Below are 12,278 nucleotides of genomic sequence, written 5' to 3' on the forward strand. Positions count from 1 at the left end.
AAATGATTATAACAATTCCTGCCTTAAGGAGCTCACAGTCTAGTTGGGGAGGCTGATCTGTTAATAAGAAATGATGGTGGCGCCATGTCATAAATGCCACGATAGACAGGAGCACACGTTGCTGGGAGAGCAAGTAACTCGGTCGAGGTGGGAGGCAGGCAGCAGGCATGAGTCAGAAAAAGATCTTCTCAGTAGAGCTGATGATACCTGAGCTAAGATTAACATTTAAATCTGTACTTTTTGAGAAACAACCTTTTTTTTAACCCTTTGAAATCTCTCTATGGTGAGCGTTTCCTTCTCAATAATTTATTAATTAATTTATTTATTTTGAGACAGAGTCTCACTTTGTTGCCCAGGCTAGAGTCAGTGCCATGGCGTCAGCCTAGTTCACAGCAACCTCAAACTCCTGGGCTCAAGCAATCCTGCTGCCTCAGCCTCCCAAGTAGCTGGGACTACAGGCATGTGCCACCATGCCCGGCTAATTTTTTCTCTATATATTAGTTGGCCAATTAATTTATTTCTATTTATAGTAGAGATGGGGTCTCGCTCTTGCTCAGGCTGGTTTCGAACTCCTGACCTCGAGCAATCCTCCTGCCTCAGCCTCCCAGAGTGCTTCAATAATTTATTTTTAAAACAAGCAAAGGTAATGGGAAGAAAGGAAGAAAGAATAACCCGATGTGTGCATTTGTGCACACATCTGTGACAGTGGACGGGAAAATGACATTTATGGAGTACCTTCTAAAATCCAAGTTTCCTGGATCCCACCCACGATGGCAATCCTGGAATGCTGTCTCACGTCTGGGGCCTGCGTGCAACCCGGAAGAGCCGTTCCCAAGGGCATGTTCGAGGTTCAGCATTGGTGGCAGGAGGCAGGGTGCCCCCCTGGAAGTACAGCAGAGCCCAGCGTGAGGAAGAGGCAAGGACAAAACAAGGAGGAGTGGCCAAGTTGATCTCAGCCGGACGTGGAGCTTGCCCTAAAGGAGGAAGATGTTCCGACAGGTCAGGGTGAGCAGAGCTCTTAGAACAGCCCTGTTCCACGGCACGGCAGCGGCCCCACTACCATGCGTTTGACTGTTTGGCCCTTCACAAAACAGCTCCAGACAGCCCTTTTAGTTTTTGTCTTTCCCCAGGGTTTGTCAATAATTTTTCATAATTTAAAAAAAAATCTCCTCCCTCCTTACGGCTGCCATTTCTTCCTGCTGTCAGTGTGCTCACTACTTTAGCAGCTCTGACCTCCCAGTCAGCACTTCCAACTCTGCTGAGGGCTAGGAAACGAGGTAGCTAGTTCAGAATGTCCACGCTCTCCTCATGAAAGAGGCGGTAGAACAACTAGCAGGAGTGGAAATGTGTGTCAGTGAGCAGAGGAAAAAGCTATCAGGTTTCCTAAGCCTTGAATAACTATTGAAAAGAAGTTTGTCTGCTTCTAGCATAGTATGTATCACACTCTATTTTGATCATGGTAAATGTCTTTTCTAGTATATGGTGAGCTCCTTCATGAAAGGCCCGTGCAGGCTTCCTCCCTCAATCACATATATGTGGAGTGCTATGCGTGGCACATCAAAGGGCTCAATATGTTTTATGAATATTCTAGGTGTTGAAATTCAGCAGTAAATAAATGAAGCCCCTTCCCTGTGTAGGTTGTATCCTGGTTAGGGCAAGGAGTAGAGAGGGCAGGTAATGAACCCATAAACCAGCAAATACATAGAATGTCCGGCGGTAATTAGCAGTATGAAAATCAATCGCCCAATGAGTCAGCCACAGTAAGGTGGCAAAGCTGGTCAGGGGGACACTTGGATATGCTTTAAAGATACACAGGGGTTCTTACATTCTGTGCGTTAGTCAGCTTTTTACATGTTTTCCTCCCCTGGTAGTATATGAGTTTATCTAGCACAAAGAGTTTGTCATATGCAAATCTCTATCTATAGAACAGTGTGTGGCACATAGTGAGTGGTTAATAAATGTGTGGAATAAGGAGTTGTACATATGTGATCCCAGAATGATGACAACCTTAACAATTAAAATTCAGTAGCTGTTCCTAAGACTGGGCCTATTGGGGGAGCTTTGTGTGCTATTGCTTTGCAGTCTTCCCTAGTCAGGTCTGTTGGACTCTAAAGTGTGGGTTCACTCCATTCGCACTAACTTTCTCATGGCCTCAACAGCCTTGGGAGACTGCCCAAGGAAACCTAACCCTTCCACTCCTGTAATGGAGCCAACGCCGTCTATGGTTGATCTTGATGCTGTGTACACCATACCACGTCCTCCCAGGTGCTGTAACATGTCATCCGCCTGAGTGCCCCATTGTAAAGACAAGAATGTCTTGAAGTTACATTCCAGAACCGGGTCAATAAGACTCAGCCCAGAGGTCTCACGTCTGCACTCACAACTTCAGACACTGCTGGGAAAAAGAGCTGTAGTCGAATTAAAGTGGTCTTATTAATAAATATTTTATCCTAAAGTACTGGTGCAAAGTGGGTTCCATCCAGTTATTGTTGTGTTGATTAAGTAGACAGTGTAGTCAGGGGCTGATTATGATGCCTTCTTATGCCCCCGTGTCCAGGTGGTGAGGAGGGGAAATAATTCCTCCCACAGTCCCTGGAGGCAATCACAGAAGTGCTTTGTCGTCTGGGTTGTTTATGCCCTCGAGGCCTCAATATACAACTGTTTATTAAGCTCAGGATGTGTGGTCATAGATGTAACTTTAAATGTTCATTGGATTTTATTCTTGCTACCAGAGAAAAATAAGTTGGAAAAAAATAGGGACTAACCAAGTATCTTAAAAGAGAAGAGCATACTAATAAGAATGTTCTTGCCTGTGACAAGCTCCACTTTGGATTTAGCTTTCCAACTCAGCTGTCTGTGTTGTTTTCCACTTAACAGGAGGCAATGGCAAAAATGAGCAAAGTGGGGAAAGTTGTGTTCCCAAGACGAGAGGATAAAAAGTAAGTTTATTTTTTTTTATATGCACGGTGCTAAAAATCTGAAAGATATAAATATAAATGCATGCAACTGTAGGTCTACACTAAACTTTGGAGGTCAGCTAACCTAGTCCTTTCATTTAATAGTTGAGAAAACTAAGTCCCGGAGAGTTAAAGCCACTTTCACTTAGCTAAGATTGCAGAGTTACACAGGACCAGACCTGGGGGTCAAATACAAGCTTCTCAACTATCAGGCCAATGTTTTTTTGCCTAGGTCATTGGCAGCAAATCTGGTCTTCTCTATTCTAAATCATGGTTCTCTTATATTTTCATCCAAGGACCCAGTAGCATCTGTCCATTTTTTTACATCTTGTATCACTTAGCATTGAGGGCTACAAAATGACCTTGATTAATGTCTTAACCCCAATTCAGCAAAATATTAATGTATTGAGCTCCTGCTATGTTCAAGGCATTAAGCTGGGCACCAGGCAGGATTTAGAGGGAAAGAAGACACAATTTGATTTGTGCACATAGATCCTTTCAGAACAAAGGGATATGCTGTACAATAGAAGTATCACTAGGTGACATAGTAACCCAAGGAAGAAAGGGATATGACAGTGCAGGGGTGAGGGAATGAGAGGATGTTACAGCTAAGCTGACTTTAAATGCTTAAAAAAAATTGCTAGACGGGCCAAGGCAGGGAATAACATTCTTGGTAGAAGGAATAACATATGCATATTATAAAAGTGAGAATGACATGGTATGTGCAGGTTTAACAATAAACAATTCATAATTCTGAAACAAAGTATGAGATGGCAGGAAGTGGGGCTGGGGAAGGGCAGAATTGGGAAGCAGACGGCCGGCTCCTACAGAGCTTGGAGGCCACGCTAAAGACCTCAAACCTCATCCTACGGGGGGAACAGGGACACCGAATTTTAAGCAGTGGTGAGACGTGGTCACATGTAGATTAGAAAGATCCCCCTTAGAGGATGGATGAGAGGGGGCAATGGATAGCAGTAGAAAGACCGGTTAAAAGGCTTTTTCCAATAATGCCGGGTAGAGATGAAAAGGACCTCCTCCATTAATTCACTGGCAGTGAGGTTTCAAGATGAAGGGACAGTTGTGCAGTGCCTTATAATTTTAGGGAAGTATTACATGAAAAACAAACAAATTCCACCTCACGTAATGGACAGGAAAAGGCGCTGATACCACCAAAGCATGATTGATCACTGTTTAACCGAAATGTCCATAGAAGAAGAAGCCCAATTTCTTTTCATTTTCTTCTTTGTCACCCAGTGGAGTCAGGCTGTTAACCCTCTGGATATAAAAACCCTTCTCTCATGCCAGGCTCAAAGGAGCAGGCCCTTGCACGGGGGAGCTGGGTGCAGAGCATGGAGAGATCTGAGTTCCCACCGGCAGTGGGGCTCTGGGCTGCTATCCCTCTGTTCCCCTGAGGGCAGCTGGAGTGGCCCTCTTCTTTTGAAATTAGTACCAGACTATCCTTCTCCATCTCTTCTCTGACCCTCCCAAGACTTCTGGGGGAGGTCTGTTTTCCCATTCTTTCAGTAAGCCCCACGTGTTCCTTTTGAAGAGCATGCTTGGCTTCTTGCTGGCTGCTGGCCGCTGTCTCCTGGGAAGGTGGCAGGCGCGGTGCTGTGGCACCATCTGCAGGCGGCCCAAGGATCTGCAAGTGGAAAGAGGGAGCCGGTTTCCTTCTGAGCTACTCTCACATCTCATTGCCTCCAATTACATTATTAACTGTACAGACATAGACTCAAGTCTGTGCCACACAAAAGCAACTAATTGAGTTGGGAAGAATTTGGCGTAGAGAGGGGATTCAGCTGATTTGAAAAGTCAGAATCAAAGAAAGACTAGTCTAGGGACTGTAGTTCAATAAGTAAAATTTTAGGATGACCCCGAATCTCATAATTATGCCCAGTCCAAATTTATATGTGACTCTAGAACAGTCACTTGAAAGTACGTCGAAAAAAATTTGTTCAATAAAAGTTGTAACAACAGAGTAAAATGGCAACCCACAGAATGGGAGAAAATATTTGGAAATCATAAACCTGATAAGGGGTTGATATCCAGAGTGTATAAAGAACTCCTAAAAGTCAACAACAAAAACCCAAACCGCCCAATTCAAAAATGAGCGAAGGATTAGAGTGGGCATTTCTCCAAAGAGGATGTAGAAATGGCCAATAAGCACGCAATAGGATGCTCAACATCGCTAACCATTAGGAAAATCGAAACTATAATGAGATACCACCTCACACCCATTAGCATGGCTACTATTACAAACAAACTGAAAATAACAACTGTTGGTGAGGATGTGGAAAACTTGTGCACAGTTTGTGGGAACGTGCACAGCTGCTATGGAAAACAGTATGGCAGCTTTTTGAAAAACTAAAAATAGAATTAACGCGATTCAGCAATTCTACTTCTGGGTATATACCTGAAAAGAACTGAAAGCGAAGTCTCAAAGAGAGATTTCTACACCCTTATTCACAGCAGCATTATCCACAATAGCCCAAACCACAGGAGCAACGTAAATTTCCATCAGTGGATGAACATATAAACAAAAAATGATATATACATACAATGGAGTATTAGCCTTAGAAGGAAGGAAATTCTGACATAGGCCACACATGGATGGATGAATCTCGAGGTTATTATGCTAAGTGAAATAAGACAATCACAAATAAGGCAAATACTGTATGATTCCACTTATCTAAAGAATAAGGCCAGTGAACAAAGTTGTTGCAAAGCTGCCAGAATTAAAATTGGAAATCTTCAAGTATATGAGAAAGGTTACTAACTCTGTCTCCCTTCTAGCAGTTTTAAGATTCCAAAGTCCAGGAAATCCGTCTCATATAAAGAATTGCTTACCATTATATTGTCATAGAGTATCAGAAGGGGGAAATCATTCTATGATTAATAAATTTGAAGGCTCATAAAGTGGGTTTCAGGAGGACCTACATATAGCTAGATTGATAATAATATTAAAATATCAATTATTTAAAAATATAGCACTTATATAACTTCTTATGAGTCAGGTACTATTCTAAGTGTTTTGCATGTAACCCTTCTTTTAATTCACACAGTAGCTCTGTTGAGGTAGACCCTATTATAATTAACTTCCTTTACAGATGAGCAAATACATTTGCATTTCAGTGCAAATACATTAAGTAACATATCCAAGGTCACACAGTTAGTAACGGGCCACACTGAGATTCAAGCCCAGGCTTCAGAGTCCACCTCTTAACACTGTGTTTGGCCCCTTTATAGCTCCTTTGTTCCCAGAATGCCCATGGTAGAAATGTTGGTGCAGGGTGGGTAGAGGGACTCCTATAACATAACTGTGTGACAAGTAGAAGTCCCTGTGTATATCTAGGTGTACAGCCTCTCTTCCCCAATTCACAAGCTTACACCAGACCTCTCTCATGAGGCTTCTTTTTAGTGCACCCCAGAATCTACCAAGACATGCTAAACTGCCTTTATCAACCCCTCACGCCATGTCAGCGTCCCCAGCTGAGAGGAGTAAGGACAAAGTTGCAAGTCTACAAGCATAATCTGTCTAGTCTGCTGTTATTTCTTTCAGGATTATGATGCCAAAGCAGCTTCAGCTGCTCTGCTATCTGATTCATAGCCAACACCAGTTCTAACAGGTCTCACCTGTAGAGTCAGCCAAGTAGGACAGAGAGAGCAAGGTCCACTATGAGACACCTGGAAGGCAGGGCACAGCTCCAGAAGAGGCATTAGTCGTGTATCCAGAGGGTTTTACTCCTGGCTAAAGGAGTCTGCAAAGGAAATCTAGATGTAGAATCCACAAAAGGGTGATTAAAATGTTCAGTCTCATCCCTGGTCAGGCTGTGGTTTTATATCAGTCATCCAACCTGGGGCTAGTCATGTAGGAGATATTTATGGCATCTGGGAATGGGAACGGATCTCTGTTAAGCATGGGCCTTTCAGTACATGTAGTGGAGGCTTTGAAGACAGACAGGCATGACTTTGAATTCCAGCTGTGCCAGTTTTTAGCTATTTTACTTTGTGTATGTCTCTCTGAGCAAATGTCCTTATTTCTAACATAGAGATAACACCCCTTCACGGAGGTTATATCCAATAGGTATGAAACACATTAATCCACTGCTTGGGGTGCTGTAAGTATTCAAAAACTGGGAGATGTCAGCATTACCATAGGACGGAGGTCCCCAGCCTTTTTGGCACCAGGGACTGGTTTCATGGAAGACAATTTTTCCACAGATCAAGGGAAGGAGGAGATGGTTTGGGGTTGATTCAAGCACATTACGTTTATTGTGCACTTTGTTTCCATTATTATTACACTGTATTACAACTCACCGTAATGCAGAATCAGTGGGAACCCTAAGCTTGTTTTCCTGCAACTAGACGGTCCTATCTGGGGGTGATGGGAGACAGTGCCTGGTCTGACAGGAGGCGGAGCTCAGGCAGTGATGCGAGTGATGGGGAACAGCTGTAAATACAGGTGAAGCTTCATCTGCTCTCACCTCTTGCTGCATGACCTGGTCCCTAACAGGGGTTTGGGGACCACAGTCATAGCAGATCTATTCCCACTTTTCTAAATGTAAGGGGGAAGCCACGTGACAGTTTTGTCTTGAGATCATTCAGTGTATTCATTTTTCTCCCACAGATATTATGACAAGAAATATCAAGTATTCCTGAAGCTGGTTGAACACCAGAAGGAGTATTCGGCGATTATGAGTGGGGACTAAACAAGTCTTACAGGTGCTGATGCCAGAAGGTTCTGTGTCATTACATTAGGGCCCTCTGTCATTTTATCTTATATTCAAAACCCTTTAGGTATCATTTCTATATTGTCTTTTAATAAAGAAAACTGAGACATGTGCAATCAGAACTAGTGTCTTCCATTTCAAAACACCACCATTATTTAGTTTCCATACAGGCACCATCCTAGTGACGCAAGTCTCACATAGGGTCATGGGCCATATAGGACTAGACCTTGGGGATCACTCACTCCAGGGGAAAGTTGTTAATTGATTCAATGTCAGCCATTAAATAAAAAATTGATATTGCTTTAGGTGGGACATCTAATGTTTATTCTGTGTCCTTTATGGCATTTTTCTCTTCTGCACAGGATCCAGTCTGGAGTCAAATATATTGCATTTAATTACAGGATCATCATGTTGCAATCATCATGTTTTAAAGATAGGTACAGGCAGGAATCATCAGTGGATCCAGGAGGGAATTTTGATGAGTAACAGGATGTATGCATGGTCTTAAAATGTCTCTTCACAGATTGTTTATTAGTTACAAGAGAGAAAAGAATGTTAACTATACTGGGAAGAAACAGGACAACATTTTGATTAAATGATCAAAATTAACTTCAGATGGTCAAATGGACCTCATGTTCCTCCAGATGTGATAGTCTGAGAAGGAACGAGTATCACTTTGGCTGGGAATGCATAGCCTGTATCTAATCTTAGGAAAACATTAGATAAACCCCAAATGGGGAGCATTTTATTTTTTTAATGGACTACATTCTTCAAAAATATCTATGTCATAAAGATAAAGGCTGTGGAAAATTTTCAGATTTAGGACAACTAAAGAAATGTGATGGCTAAAACCTTTTGATGTAGACAAGTATTTGGAAAGCTATAGTTGTTTCAGTTGATACCACAGCAAACACACAAACACTCACAGATATACATATACGTATACACATAAACACACTCATCATTTCAGACCCAAGAGTAACTGCCAATGTTGATTGTAGAGCTGCCATAGCTCAGATGTGTCTGGGTAGAGGACATGCTGCGACTTCAGCAGGTAGGAAAGAAAAAGCTGATACAATTCAGTCAACAAACATCCTCTGGAGTGTTATACTCTGTGCCAGGCATTGCGCGAAGCACCGGGGTACAGGAATAAATGAAACATGGTCCCTGCCTTCAGGAAGCTCCCTGTCTACTGAAAGAGGCAAACTGATCACAGCACACGGTGAGAGGTGCTGCAATCCAACAAAACACCTGCTGCATGTAGCACATCAGTCAGAAAAGGAGGAGGAAGTGAAGGGTTGACAGGTGGGATAGAAACCAACATGGTGTGACAGCTATCATTTCCTCTCATTTTTAAATGAAGATATTAATAGCATCTACTTTATAGGATTATAATGAGGATTAAAGGAGATAATACATATAAAGCAGTTAGCTCAATTGTTTGGACCATGCCTATGTTATTATTACAGGGCTCAGCTCCTAGAAGTTTCTCAGGACAACAATAGTACACACTGGGTAGGATGACCACACCCCATTACCCAGGCCAGCTATGCAGTAGCGTTCTCCAGTATCCAGTGGGTAAAGAGAGTGTAGGCCTGGCCCAGGGTGCAGGTGGGTGTGGGTGTCTGATCCAGCAGGCCTCGAAGCAGGAGGAAGTCCAGTTCATTCATGGCTAGACGCCAGCCAGAGCTTTGGCTGGGGATGAGAGAGGATTGGGGGACCCCAAAGGAGGAGTGGGGTATAGCAGGATCTAGACAAGATGTCAGGCCCCATGGTCAAGCAGGCTTCAGCTGCAAAAGCTGATCTGTACTGACTGAGAAACCGGGGCAGGCCCAGGCGTGCAGTAGCTGTGTATGGTTAGAATAGGCAGAGAAAGAAGAATGAATAGTTACCGACTCTTTGCCAAGTCCTTCCTGTGTGTTCTCTCCCATCCTTACTGCAGCACTGTGAGGTAGGCAGCATTACCCCACATTCCAGTGGAGAAATCTGAGGCTCAGCAAAGAGAAACAGCTTGCCCAGAGTCGTGCCGGGTGGTAGTAGAGATAGGCTTCAAATCCAGATCTGCCAGGGTGCCAAGCTGTAGGTGTCACCCACTGTGGGAGTCCTGCCCACCACCTGCTCTTCAGTGACATTGCGCACGCTGTGGGTTACCAGCGCTGCATATCGTCGTTCCTTCAAGCAACTTATAGCCAACCCAAACCTGACCTTGGGTTCTTACTGCTTCATAGAAAGAGGAAAACACGCATAAATGAGGTGAGAAGCATGGCAACACTAGGATACCATTAGCATCTCAACAATGAGGAGGAGCCTGATAGAATAGGGGAAGGCTGAAAACCCTTTGACAAGACGACTAACCTACCTGGGCCTCAGTCCTCTCCTATGCCGGTGGGGTCATCCTGCTACCTACCTCCTAGGGTTTGTGGTAAGGTTCAGGGAAAGAACAGTGTATAACATCCACAGCACCATGCCTTGCAGGTAATAAGCACTCCACAAATTTTCTTTATACATGTTTCTCTTTGTGTCTCCTGGCCAGGAGGTTAATGCCTAAGAAAATCATTCTGATTCCTACCATAAAGCCAGTGTTTTAGGGAAAAAAATGTCTACATAGACATCTATAACCATGTGTAGCTCAATAAAAAAAAAAATTAATGGCTCCGATATTCACTTTCTTGCACTGGAAAAGGAGGCTTTATTTAATACACACATGTAAAGTATATTTAGCTTTTGTAAATAAAAATTACAGTGTGGCTAGAGTGGTTTGTGGGATTTTTTGTTTTGTTGCCTACTGAAAGCTTTTCTTTCAAGTTGAAGCCAGCCTTGCTTAGCAAATCATTTTGCCAAGAACACATTACAGGTTTTTCATTTTGACCAAAAATACTTCCCATATGTGAAGAACTTTCAAAAGAGACAAAGAGAACAAAAGCCAGGGGGAAGGAGGCGGGAAGGCAGGACAAGGATGGCAGGATGGAGTGGCATGTTGCAGAGCTACAAGACCCAATGCTAGGGTGAGTTAGAGTCCCAAGAAGGCACCTAGAAGGGATGCCCTCTCTTGCAGATACCAAGACTGGGCATTTGGTCTTTATATTCACACCCCGGTCCAAGCTGTTGCCAGTTGAATTGGGAAGGGTAAGTTCCAAGAGGAGCAGTAAAAATATAGTAGTAAGACATCCCTGAAAACTCCCAGCTTTGAGGAAGTACCAAATCAGTAGGTGAGTATAACAGTTAGGAACAGTTAGGTTTTAATATGAACTTGATCTGCTATTTCTCCCAGGCCTGAGGATAATCAAGTTATTCGAGTTTACTTATCTGTTCCCTAGCCACTGGCCTGTGAGCTCTTGGAAGGCACAGGCTTTCTTAGGTGTGTTCTCTGTACATAATCAGTTTCCTGGCACATAATGGGTGCTCAGTAAATGAATAAATACAGACATAAGACATTTTTCTGCAAAAAGAAAACTGGTAGAACTAAAAATATCTCACTTTTAGGTCCAACAATCTAGTATGTGTTAATGTGCTTCAATTTAAGCAACTTTCAAAAACTTTCAAATGTAATTTGGTCACTAAGAGTTAAAAAAAAAATCATGCTTTATACCAAATGACTTGCTTTTAGTTTTTTATTGAACACATACACACACACTTAACCACATAACTTCATTTTGGCCTATCATTCAAGCTCAGAAATCTATTGCAAATTTTCAGTGTTGTTACAAACCATTTCCTGCATGGTATCTTATGGGAAACCAATGGTGTTGTAGTCCAGAAATAGCCATTGTTCACCAGGGCTGTGGTGCACATGCTTTCAGAATTCAAGAGCATAGTTACAAATAATTACCATCAAAGAATTTAAAATGAAGGACATTGTTGCTAAACAAGAAACTGACGACTGAGCAGAGCTGTGTAATGTAATTATACTTAAGATGGGACTTCTGATGAATTACAGAAGAATCTTTGTGCTGTCTCATGTCTCCATAAATACACTTAACTGCTATTGACAGTAATAGGAGGGAGTCTTGAATATGAAAAGCTTTTTCTAATCCTTTCATAATTTGTAGAGAATGAACTTAAAAGAAAAAAATACATTTTTTTAAAAAAGATGTTTCTCCCAGTACTTCCATATATCCGACAATTCTATAAAATTTGTAAAGCTAAAGTAACTTAAATAAAAACAAAGACTTATAAATTCAGGCTTCTCAACTTAGCATTAATTCACCCATTAATTTTGTGGTCAATTTTCATTACACACAGAAAATCACCTAAAATTACTTGTTAGCATCAATGTTTCTAAAGGCCTAATTTTTATTTGCTTAAATCAGGCCTTAAAGCCTTAATTAGAAGTATTTCCTTATTAAAACCTAGAGTGAGCCTGCCTCCCTACTGTATAATTTTAAACACATTTGAAGTGCAACATGATTTATTTATTAATGTCTGTTATTTAGAAAAAATCAATAATGATGCTTTCCATTTGAATATTTCTTTACAGTTTCCATATTGATTGCACATACATTATCTTATCTGCCCCTTACAATAAATGGGTAAGGTAGGCCTGACACAGTGAGAAACATGTATCTTCAAGTTTAAGTAACTGGCCCAAGAT

General features: G+C 42.1%; 1 protein-coding gene across 8 annotated transcripts in view; it reads left to right on the forward strand.

The window, feature by feature from the left end:
- The window catches only part of FGGY (FGGY carbohydrate kinase domain containing), a 384,511-nt gene extending 376,702 nt beyond the window's left edge, over positions 1 to 7,809 (forward strand). For all 8 annotated transcript variants that reach the window (XM_012785132.3, XM_075998776.1, XM_075998778.1 and 5 more), the window contains 2 exons: positions 2,878 to 2,939; positions 7,585 to 7,809. In XM_012785132.3, coding sequence (XP_012640586.2) covers positions 2,878 to 2,939; positions 7,585 to 7,666 — 144 coding nt within the window. In that variant the 3' untranslated portion in view covers positions 7,667 to 7,809. The remainder of the gene's footprint in view (positions 1 to 2,877; positions 2,940 to 7,584) is intronic.
- Positions 7,810 to 12,278: the final 4,469 nt, after the last annotated feature.

The sequence above is a fragment of the Microcebus murinus genome, chromosome 2, assembly GCF_040939455.1.
Source record: "Microcebus murinus isolate Inina chromosome 2, M.murinus_Inina_mat1.0, whole genome shotgun sequence".
In the NCBI taxonomy this organism is placed as follows: Eukaryota; Metazoa; Chordata; class Mammalia; order Primates; family Cheirogaleidae; genus Microcebus; species Microcebus murinus.